Source organism: Sceloporus occidentalis, unplaced genomic scaffold (genome assembly GCF_023333645.1).
Source record: "Sceloporus occidentalis isolate IW3139 unplaced genomic scaffold, rSceOcc1.0.p SCAF_53, whole genome shotgun sequence".
NCBI classification, from domain to species: Eukaryota; Metazoa; Chordata; class Lepidosauria; order Squamata; family Phrynosomatidae; genus Sceloporus; species Sceloporus occidentalis.
In genome coordinates, this window is record NW_028317033.1 from 2,963,293 (window position 1) to 2,975,462 (window position 12,170).

The 12,170-nt window shown below is 40.2% G+C and overlaps 1 protein-coding gene across 1 annotated transcript; it reads right to left on the minus strand.

Annotated features, from left to right (window-relative positions):
• Positions 1-10,521: 10,521 nt before the first annotated feature.
• Positions 10,522-11,409, minus strand: LOC149288211 (transcription cofactor HES-6-like). Its single transcript, XM_089491970.1, has 3 exons — positions 11,323-11,409; positions 11,049-11,130; positions 10,522-10,886 (listed from the first exon to the last, which is right to left on the minus strand). Exons 1-3 carry the CDS (start codon positions 11,407-11,409, stop codon positions 10,522-10,524), a joined length of 534 nt encoding a protein of 177 aa, XP_089348096.1.
• Positions 11,410-12,170: the final 761 nt, after the last annotated feature.

The following is a 12,170-nucleotide window of genomic DNA, read 5'->3' on the forward strand; positions in this document are numbered from 1 at the left end:
CTCGAGTTACTTTGTTAATATATCTGTATTCGGGTCACTCTGGGGTGCCTTTCTTCTCCCGTGTCTACTGGGTCGCTTCGAAGGAATAGAAGATTTGTTTGGGACCGATCCCCTTTCTGTTAACTCCCGGGGGTCTCTGGTATCGGGTCACACCTGAGGAGGAGGGGGTCTCTCTCCTCTCGGGTCACTCCGGGCGGCTCCTCCCGTCTCTATGGTATTCTCAGTTCCAGAGGGTTCATTTCCGGCGCGTAGTGCTACGTCACTTCGACAGCGACATCCGTAGCTGTGGCGGACTTAGCGTGAACTCTATGGTACCAGTGTCCAGAACGGCTCGTGTGGGCTGCAGCCCTGACGCAGAGCCTCCTCGTGGCGGTGTCTGTGTATATGAGTGGGCTCGTCTTGTGCGCTGTGTATGTGGCAGTGATCGGGCAACACGCTGCAGTGTAATGTTTCGTGTGTTATGCGTGGCCGAACACTCGTGGGGACAACACGTGGCCACAAGTCTGACGTTTTTCCTCATAACTTTTATATGATCATTAGATCTTTCATATAACAGATGAATTATATGATTAAGGTCCAATAGGTATGAGTACATTAGGAAAGGAGGTCCCTGCCCTGTAGAGCTTACAGTCTTTGTATTTATACCAGATGTTGTCTGAGCATTCCATTTGGTTTTTGCTCCATAGCATTACTTAACCGAAATGTCACATGCGATCAGGCAATTTGTTTCTGAATATGTTTGTCTCCTGACGGTTAATGATCTTTTATACCATTATTAGAACTATTACATGGCCAATTAAATGGTTAATATTTGAAGCGTCTGAGGAGCCGCTCATTTGGTTCCCAGGGATGGTCCTGGGTGCTTCTTTACTCTCAAGATAGTTCTTTATGACTTTGGCTGTATGTCATGCGGCAGGATAATTCTGCCACTGAGTAGGGTATTTACTTCATTGTGACATTAAGATACATTTTCGAGAGACTGCTGTATGCATGGTTACTATTGGTTACAGTGAATGCCTCTTGATGTGCCACTCTGCCCCCTGATATGCTTTATGCACCCCTAGAGACCCCCCCCGACTTACCAATGCACCCCCAGACTCCCTGGTGCCTAGCGTGGGTAGCCGATGCACGTAGATAACCTCTGCTGCTGCCCCTCACATCCACCGGGGCTTCTATGCCGATGCTCCGACATAGAAGCACTTGCGAAAGTGCCGGCAGCTGCAGAAGTTGTCTGTGGGCATCGTGCAGACCTTCCCCGGCTGCCAGGGAGGAGGATTTGGGTCCCATGCAGGGGGATCCTCATCTCTGGCAGCCGGGGGAAGTCTGTGTGATGCGCTCAGACAACCTCCACCGCTGCTGGGACTTCTACGGTGGAGCACCGGAAGGTCATGTAACACTGGGGCCCCTTCATAGAAGTGCCGGGAAAAGCAGCGGGGTTGTCTGCTTAGCACAGACATCCACGGCAGCCGGAGAGGAGGATCCAAGTCCCCTGCAGCGCTGTGGGCGATCTGGATCCTCACCCTACTGTTTGCCCGCAGCAGGGCTAAATGAAAAAAAGATAAACGCCCGGAACTGCTGTGTGGCCCAGTTGCTTATAGGCCACGAACCGGTCCGCAGCCCAGTAGATAGAGGTCTGACTACATTACTAAGATCCAGATCCCTCGCAGTGCTGCAGGAGACCTGGACCCTCCTCTCTGGCAGCAGGTGAACGTCTGCCCAATGTGCATAGACAGCCTCCGTTGCTACCTGACAGTTCCACTGGGGATTCTATGACGGAGCACCGGCGTGACCTTCCCGCGTTCAGTCATAGAAGCAGACGTCCATCGGCTGCCCCCACTTGACACCAGGGAAGCATGGGGGACAAGTATAAGGAGGCATTGGTAAGTCAGGGGGGCATATAGTGGGGTATGAGGTGTATCAGGGAGGCAGAGTGGTAAATAGGGGATGTAAGGCAGATCAGGGGGGCAGAGTGGCATATAGGGGGTATAAACCATATCAAGGGGGGCAGAGTAGCATCCGTGGGGCAGAAGTGCATAACTGGGCGGCAGGTTGGCAAATAAAAGGAAATAAAAACAAAAAATGCATTTTTCTCAATCATAGTTTTTATTAAATATGAAAAAATAGTTTACATGTGAATTAATATTTACTAATAAACTTTTTTCTTATAGGGTAGTCTAAATTAATATTCAAAATGTTTGGGGTCGAGAAAATACGGTAATAAATAAAACATAGTGAACTTAACAATAACCAGAGCAATACATTAGGAGATGCAAAAATAGATGCTGTTTTTGTTTTCTAGAAAATTATGCACAATCACTTACGATTAAAATTTCTGCTGACAATAACGTCAGTTTTAGTTCTGATTGCAGTGGAAAACTACTATTTTTTCCCACAGTATTGATTGGATGTTATAACACTAACAGTGCTCATTCATCATTGAAAAAGATAGTGTTTAAGTTTTGTGGATCTCATCTTGGATTTACATCATCCACAAGGTGACGTTTTAAATCTAAATCTTTCCAAACACAAGGTAGGTTTCATAAATGAGTTTGGTTATGCTAAAAGCTGAGACAGTTCTCCTTAATTCCATGGTACAGAAACATTTGCAAAATTATATTTAGCAAATAATTGTAACCAGATAGAATAGTTCATAGATAAAGTAATAGTATAAAGCTAATGGAGCTCAGAAATACCATCTTAAATTACTGATCCCCAACTGTTTTATAGATAATGTTTTTATAACTAAATACATAATAAGATAGAAATACCAATTGTTTCCCACACCACCCTTCAAATGCTTGGGGTCACTTGGCTGTTTTCATGGGAAAATAGGGACATTTCTAGATGTAACAAAACTGCAAAAAGGTTTTCTAATGGTCAATTAGCCTTTTAAACATGGATTAGCTGACCATGGATCCAGGGAGGAAAGCCCTCCCTGCAAAGATTGTGGCGGGCTAAAGCAGCTTAGGAAGCGATCGGAATCGCTTCCTAAGCATAAACTGTGTTGCTGACATGCATGGAGCCCAGCTCACTAATCAGAATAAAAAAAAAAATGTTAAAAAAATATGGTAACATTTAATCCCACTGTCACCAAAAAAAGAAACGATTTTTTTTTCTTTTTCTTTATGAACAAGTCCTACAATTCACGCTATAGCTTCAAAAAAATTCCCACATGGAAAGAGTTAAAATATTGGCATTATAAATGCCCATAGGGTGTCTAGTTTTAAAAAATGTATGATTTGATGGGGTAAATTGAATTGGCCGGGTTCAAAGATGTCCCAAATATGGGACATGGGGGCAGTAGGACCCGATGTCTAAATGAAAAAAATACAAAAAGAAATGACTACCATAAAGTTTGACAAAGACTGGTGGTAAAATTAGTGCATGGAAAGGGTTAAAACGCCAGCATTTTAAATACTTTGGGGTGTCTAGTTTTCAAAAATATGTGGTTTGATGGGGTAAATTTCATTGGCCGGCTTCAAAGATACCCGAAATAGCACATGGGGCAGAATGACCAGCTTTGGGGAAAAAATGGTTATGAAATAGCAAAACGCTACCTGTACTTATTGCCCCATAACGTGCAGAAAAAAAGCATAAAAACATTGGGTATTTCTTTAGTTTTTGCAGATGAGTAGAAGTTTTTTGTTTAAAAAGTGTTAACAAAAAATCACAATATTTTATCATTTTTTTTATAGTAAATTAGATGATATGCTTTAATGGTATCTAAAGAAAGCCCTGTTTGTCCTGAAAAAAAACAATATATAATATGTGTGGGAGCACAAAATGAGAAAGGAGAAAATCACAGCTAAACAGCAACACTGAAAAATGTTAAAAGAGCCATTGTCCGACAATGTACTACGAGTAAGAAACAGTGTTGTCCTTAAGGGGTTAAAAACTAGCCGTTTACAGCATTAACAACATATGCACGGTATTTCTGATCCATTTAATGGACAAAAATAGCTTTTCTTTCAAAAATAACATTTCTAAGTGACCCTGAACTTTTGAACAGTGTGTGTGTGTGTGTGTGTGGTGTGTGTGTGTGTGTGTGTGTGTGTGTGTGTGTTTGTTTGTTTTACTGAAATCCTGTCCAGACAACATTTTACCCCTCTTTCTATTTTCACTACCATACCAGTATAAAACACCAGTAGAGGGCGCTGATATCTTGAAAACATGGAGTGGCATTCCCAGGTATGATTGGGCCTTATTTAAACAATTGAGGGCAGAATACAATTCTGTTTAATGCAGATATTAATAATAACAATTAAAAGAACACAAGGTAATGGGACTGTGTAAAGTAGTAATACAGAAACAGAATTTGACCGCGGGTAACCATTCAGCCCATTTAGTCTGCCTGTTTGCCATTGGAACCAATCATTCATGAATGCAGGAGTTGGATATTTAGCTAATATTTAATTCTTATCACATTCAGCGAGTGCTCTAAGACAAGGATTTCCTTTAATTCACTGTTTAATGTCGATGGCATGGGGCATCCCTTGTTGAGTGCTGAGATATGTTATGCCTTGTTATGTCTTATGCCAGCACATAAGCTTCCGGTAATAAATGAAATGATGGCAAATAGAAGCAGTCACCTTCATTTTTCATTTCTGCTGCCTTATGGGAGATAATAAATTTCTTCTTATATCAAGGTAGATTTTTTTTTACGTTACTGAAAATGTGTATGTATACATATGCCCTTGTTCTGCCCCAAAGCGCTACAAAATAGGTTTATTTTAAAAATGGTACTGGTTTAAAAAAAGGTGGTGGGGAAAAAGGATCTCTTTGTAAGCAAGATATGGGAAGCAGTGTGCTTTGGGCTTATCTGCCAAGCTAGGCCAAGTTATTTCTTTTATGGGGGGGCTTTCATAATTCCTTTTTTTCCCGGAACCTTTACATTATCATGTACAAAATGCTTTCTACATACTCAGTCTCATACTTAGCGTTGGAAATGGTGTTTATATTTATACATCTCCTCCCATGGTGTCTGAGTAAACTCAGCCATTGCTGGTGCTTTGAATTCCCAGACAATAGGTAGTCTTCCTCAGTTCTTTCAAACACGGTAGTGATAAAAGGTTCCTGCGTTACATGAAAGAGGCAGTATGGGTGCTATCTGTCTGCATCCCAATCCTTGGATCTTCTGTCCTCCCAGCAGGGAACTACTTGACTGACAGACTGCGGCTGAAACATTTCCTGGTGGAAGTGTGAAGATCATTAGCCTCCTATGTAGGGAGCTCTCCCAGTGACTGTTCCCTGGAAGCAGAACGTCTTTCATCTTATGCTAATGACATTCACACTTCCACATCTCAACCCAATAAGTCAGTCTCCTTACTACCAGGAAAGAGATGGAATTGACTTTGATGGCAGATAAAGAACTCAAGACTCAGACATTCTGTGCTTTACCCCACTAACACATAAGCCTAGATTCTGAAGATCCAGAAAATAAATATATTTATAGATCTCTGTGTAAAATATGATGAGATTTGGCATCAGCAGTGACGTATTTAGGAGCCATTGTTTCCTTGCTGCTGGGGTTTGTCAAATGCTGTAATGCAATAACAAGTATGGCTAGACGGTTTAGGTCTAATTAATGATATGGCCATTGAAAAGGCACGTCTGTAATTAAATTACATGTCAATACGGAGAAACATAAATGTGAGCGTCTCTGAACAAAGGAATTTTATTCATTTTCTTTTTACGCCAGTGTTTAGCTACTTCATTAGGAAACTTTTTCCACTGACTGGTCACATCATAGCATATTGATTTAATATTTATATGAAATACCACATGGTCCAAACGAGGGCAACCTAGTGCAAAAAAAGCCTAACACTGATGTTGTTGCCTCCCTGGAATATACATTTTCTGTAAATGCAGAATAATAGCGCATACTGGCCTTTGTAACGGTTTTGCAATTAGTTCTCGTGGGGCAAGCAAGTTTAGATGTTAGCCTTCTTGTTAAAGCTATTTTAACTATGCAGTGTTTTATTTACACATTTTTCATTAAAAAATGATCCCTACTGAATGTGCATTTTGAGTTTTAACAAAATGAATCCTTGGCAGAAATTTTTTTCAAAAAAGGCTGGAAAAGTATTACATTAACAAAACCATGCGCAGTGTGACCCTTTGATCATTTTCAGTGCTGGTGATGGATATGTATCCAGTTATCTTGGTTGGGTAAAAAATGATGTTTTTCATTGATCTATCTTTAGGGTTTATATTATTTATTTATAAGTGGTTAGTTAAGACGATTACAAGTTGATTACAGTCCAGCTGCAGGACATTTTGGCAAATGAAACCTATCCTAAGGGCTGTTGTGTAGGTGTACAGGTATGATCTGATCTCAGGTGTGTAATTTCTCAGTTTTAAGTCCGGTTTCCAAGCGTCCTGTGGACTGAGTTGTAACAAAACTGAAAGAAATCTATTCATTTTATGATGGTAAAAATGTTATAATAATGTAACATTTTAGTGCCACAATGCAAGTATTGTACCCACGTGACTTTGTGATCACCTTCACGTGTTGTAAATGTTTGTACAGAATATTTGTATAAAATCTGGTAACTGGATATATTTTTAGGATACGAGAAAAATATGTGTCCTTTCCCACACACAATTTGAAATGTTGTGTCAGGGTTCTGGGGGAAGTAATTTTCTTTTACACACTTCCCACTCTGAACAGGAGGTTGCCTGTTACTGGAGGAAGTGAGCACAATGTGTTAAGGATGGAATTGGTAGTAAATGACCTTTTTATTGTACCAGAGAATGGGTAACACATTGCCGATGCTTCCCTGCAAACTACTGAGGCAGGCCATTCGCCATGACTGTCCTCTGTTAAGAATCTAAAACGGCCGTCTAACAGAACATGCGCTGTGCATGCATGTATTCTGTGATGTAACAAGGTGATATTTCCGTTCACACTATAACCCAGGGAAATATAGATATATATATATACATTAATTACATTAATACATTTATAGATTTATCGAAGATCGGCATCAGCATTTACTATTTCATGTTCGATACATCCCTGAGAGCCTCATGTCACCAACTGCCTGGCATATGTTCCCTACCTGGTAGGAGAGAAGTATGTGGTCACCCTTTTAAGTTGATTTAGGTAGCTAAAGCTTAAAGCCAGCGAAGTCCCGATATGATTTTACCGTAAAAGCGACTTAAGACAACGAAACACGTTGAGTTTTTGGCACCTTCTACACTCTTCTTCATAGCGGGACTTTGCTGGCTGGACCAGGACCTCACCATTTGCAGCAGAGGGACTCTGTAGATTTTGGGCTCGTTTTTGGACTTGTTGTGCCTTTTGTATGTAAGTGCAATACACTAAGTCACTTTATGCGATTGTGGATACTGCGTCATTGGTTTTATTTATATTTTAGGTAATAAAGAGGATTTTCTACTTATGATTGATTGACACCTGTGTGTATGCTACACCGAAGAAGATGTTTTTTACCAGTCGGACTAAAATTAACGTCCATTAAAAGACCTGATTATCATCCACGTTTGTGAGTGGAATTCATTCTATATCCACCACATATTGCTCCGTACTATATACCCTTATGTCTTTGCGCCCCATGTATGGTTTAAAGTGATACCTGGTGAGTACTTTTGGGAGCAGCATTGCATTAGCGGAGTAATATTAAATTTAGTATTTATTTGCACATTTATATTCACTTAGTGGTTTTGTTTATTTTGTAGTTGTTTATAGTGTAACTAGTAAAAAGGATCCTTTTTGCGCAGGCACTATATAAGGCCCAAATGAACAGGGAAACAAGGGGTTCCGTTTAGTAGCACACTTAGGGGTGCCCACATCTGCGTTTTCCTCAGGACACACGTGTGTAAAGTGTGAATATATCACACATACAGCAGCATGGCACTTTACACATGCTTCATTTGAAATGTATGTAGGCCTGCGCTGGCCACCTGGCCCACCAAGCAAATGCCCATTGTGCTGGTGGCCAATAGGGTCTTATACTTACCAAAACTACTGCTTCACAGGTTGACTGGGTGTTGCCAAGTATAAAATATATATATTAAATATATAATCTAATTTATATATATATATATATATATATATATATATATCAAGAGAAATTGTCTCTTTTGACTGTTCCTACCGGTGACCCATTCCCTGCACCGTACTGCAGGACACCTAATGTCAGTATAATGTGATTAAAAATTATGCCTTCTAACACACAAATGGATTGTAGATCATGTGTCTGCCCCTGTATGTGCAAATGTATCTAGCTTTACAAGACTGTAAAGGCTACCCACCCATCTACACATTTTGTCTACAATTTTAAGGGTCAATTAATTACACAAATTTGGTACGCAACACGGGAAATATTAAGACCACTTTGAATAATGTTATTATATAAAATTCCTTCTTTGCTTTTAAGGAAATGCGATACATTTGTTATTTTGTTCATAATACATGGGTGGCTCTAGAGCCACAGAGGAAAATTTACCTTTAAAAACGCAGACTTAATTTCCTAGGCAGAAGACAATATCAAATTCAGTATAGCGAGTTTCTGTATCATACACAGCTGTTTGCTATGCTGTTGGTTTACTGCCTCAAGAAACATTTTAGCGTTCCTAGTCCAGACAGACACTCTGCGTCTCAGGCTTTTGATCTGCTCTTCGCAATTACCATAGAACAGGTCAATATTAACACATCAAAAGGCAGTAAAAAGCAGGAGACACCTTCCCTGAAGGTCTACTTGGGTTTGTCTTTTGGCTAGAATTTAGCACAGAGCATGTAATTACAGGAAATGTGTTCCTGACCAGAATGGGGAGGGGGGAGAGGTTTGTTCCACACTACTGGCGTTATTGTCTTTTCTTGGCTTTATAGAGATGCACATATCTACCAGTAGAGCCCTACAGGGTGGCCTTTAGAAATAGCCAACATGGGTTAGGACACCTAACCACTAGCAGACACCATGGGATTTTTTGTGTTTTAAATAAGGGGATAAACACTATGTTGTCTTGTTGTCCAAGTATACAGGCAGTAGTGTGTGGACCATGCAATCTTTCACAAAAAGAGTGCATGTCTGAACCTCAGAAACTGGTTCCAGATATAAGGGGGGGGGGGAATTGGATATTTTGTCCTTGAGGTGTATATGGGAAACCAACAGTTGTGTTGGTCTTTAGTCAAAGACGGTTCCTTGCTTAAAAAAAACTAACACTGACCGGCTCAATAGAAAGGGGGCTGCAGTTTAGAAGAAGCGATTCCTAATGTAGTTTTTATTTATTTATTTATTTAAATTGTGTGAAAATCTAGGTGTTTGGCACAATGCTATTAAATATAAATAAAGCATCACAAGAAATAACAGGATTTCCCAAAAAAGAGCATTCATTTATTTAATCAGTAAATAATGCACAGTAGATTTGACATACACTAGTATGTTTTAGTATAAAAAAAATGTTCTGGGATCAAAAGTCTGAGAAAGACAATAAGTGCTTGCCAGAGGGATGCACAAAATGGAGACAATGTATTTATGACGTGGTACAAGTGCATCACGAGGACCTAGGCACCAGCTCCCAACAGTGTTAAAACATTCATCTATATACAAAAAAACACAAAAAAAGAGAAACACACCACAACAATTTAACTAATATACAAAAAACTTCTGTAAATTCAGAAAAGTATCCTATAGCACCCTTCAAATCGGTATCCAAACAAACTTCTACAGCCTCCTTCACTGAAGGTAGAACCTCAAAATTACCTAAACTCTAGACATCCCTTTTAGGGATGAAAATGTCAATGCACTATTATCACTATGTGTATGCAGCCTGATAAGACTAAATATCACATCCCCTATATATATACACACACCATGCATCCATTTAACTAGGTCTTTCTCCATTTTTCCTGATAAGGAAATCATCCTCTGGCAGCTTAGGACTTAATGTGCCTTCACTGGGTGTTCAGTGATCTCAAGACCACACTCTACCCCCCATAATCCGCATATAATTTATGACAGGTCAGGATAACCTTGCTTAGTTACAGGAGATAGTAACATTGACACCACTGCAAAGAAAAGATAGCCTTATCCTATCCTGCAGGACTTTGATAAACAAGCTTGCTTCATACATGAAATAGAGCAGTCTCTATGATCCTGGAGTTTGGGCAGGAGACAGATCTGCACCATGCAAGCAATAGTACAAATGTCATGAACATGCCACACATCAGAATGAATAGCTGTACAATGATATTCAGACACACTGCGCCATAAAACAATGTAACAATTTTAAAACTAGAATTTCCATCTTTGAAACAAACAGCATTGTGCGAGAGTATGTTTATAGAGTCCTGCAGTAATCCAGTAAGATGATTCTCCAGGATCTTGTGTGGTGGGGATTGTTGGAGCAGCGCATTTCAACAGGTCAACTTATGGCATTGGACATCCAAATGTGTAAGGCTGTTGAATCCACTGTGGTTGTAATGTATGCAACATAGGTGGGCAGACAATATTTTAATTTCATAGCATGGTTCTACATGCTAATGTGTGCCTCTCAATGTCACCACGGTCTCCACACTGTAGAGGTAGGGGGTTTAATCTCTGGTGTTCTGTCACTGTCCTGTACAGATGCAAGACCACCTTTGCCAACTTCTGCTTCTTCTGTATCAGAGCAGCTGTCTTCAGAAGACATGCCTTGGCCACATCCAGTCTCAGGAGCTCCGGAATCAAGTAGCACATCCAGGACCAGATCCTGCAGATTCCCTTCACTCAAAGGCATGGACTCCAGCAGGTGATTGAGCAGCTCAGCAGCAAGGCTAGCATCAATTCCGGGGCAGCTGGACACAAAAGTGTGAACTTCATGCATGCATTGGATGTATCCCGCAGCAAAACGTTCACTGGCCTCCCTCTGTAACCGATCAGCCTCTGCAAAATTGAAGAGGGGGCATAAGCAATGCAATATAAGGATGTATCCAGTTACAGTAACAACACCAAGTTAGGATACCGACAGAATGATGAGGAAATGACAATCCATTTCATGTTCTACACCACATATAGAAAGAAAAAATAATAAAAAAAAATACTCACCAGCTGTCCTGTTATGGAGGATCCGTTTTACCCTTTTCACAGTCAGCTCCAGAACTTCAGCATTCTCCATTTTTGTTTGAAACTAGCAAGGAAATGAGAGCAGAGTCAAGATTTTTTTCCTCCCTAGTAAATAAAGCCACACTAGTTTTGTACTACAAAAAGGTTAATGGCATCCACTGCTCTGTATAATGGATGGTTTCCAGACTTGGCTAGACAGCCCCTTTGCTTTATGCCATTTTATCCACTGAAAAGGTTGCCATCGCTGTAGACTCACCTCTGTATCTGCCAGAATGCCCCGGAGGTCATGCAGGCTTTCATTGATCCGTGCCCTTCTCCTCTTCTCCACCAAAGGTTTCCTCATCTACAAAAAATAAATACAGTAGAGAATGTTTACTGAGGTCGTCACGTACTGACACCTACGAACAAACAACTCTTGGTTGTTTCTATGGTATCTTCTACATAAGAGACACTTAAGTTCATATACATCCATTACTTATGTCTTCTATAACACAATATAAGCCAACAGAACTCTACATCTGGTTGCTGGTGTAATAATGGGTAATAGACACAATACCTAAGACAAGATCCACCATGATATACCTAAAACGGCAGTCATAAGCCAAGTATATATAAAACAAGTACCAGATGCACATAGATAAAAGGTACATATAGGAAGACCACAAACCTGAGAGGGTCAAAGTACAGCAAGACTCCTTTAACACATTCACAAGATATAACCTTATTCTTTCCTGCCCTAAACTTTAAGTGTTAAACCTACCATGGTAACTGCTCAATTTCTAGGTCTTTGTCTTGCTGTTTATGATATTATAATTACGTTTGGTATTTTACATATAGAATAGATACTTTAACCTATGTAAGACCCAGAAGCAAAAGCTTTTTTTTTTAACCCAATATGGTTGAGTTTCCACTGGCCCTCCTAACCTGACAAGTCTGCACCTCTGGCAATCACAGCAGAATTTTCTATTTGTCATTACTATGTCCAGTTTTTTGCCACGAAAATTTGGTAAACCTGTACTTTAGTGTATGGTGTCTAACAGGTGTACTTAGCCTACAGCTAAAATACAGCATGTACAACTAGAATTGTTTTGATGGCTAAACGTA

Excerpts from the sequence above, each read along its gene's own strand:
- LOC149288211 (XM_089491970.1), bottom strand. The coding sequence starts at position 11,409 with ATGAGGAAACCTTTGGTGGAGAAGAGGAGAAGGGCACGGATCAATGAA. Across the intron at positions 11,131-11,322 it reads GCATTCTGGCAGATACAGAG|TTTCAAACAAAAATGGAGAA; the intron begins GTGAGTCTACAG and ends TTTCCTTGCTAG. Across the intron at positions 10,887-11,048 it reads CCTCCATAACAGGACAGCTG|AGGCTGATCGGTTACAGAGG; the intron begins GTGAGTATTTTT and ends TCAATTTTGCAG.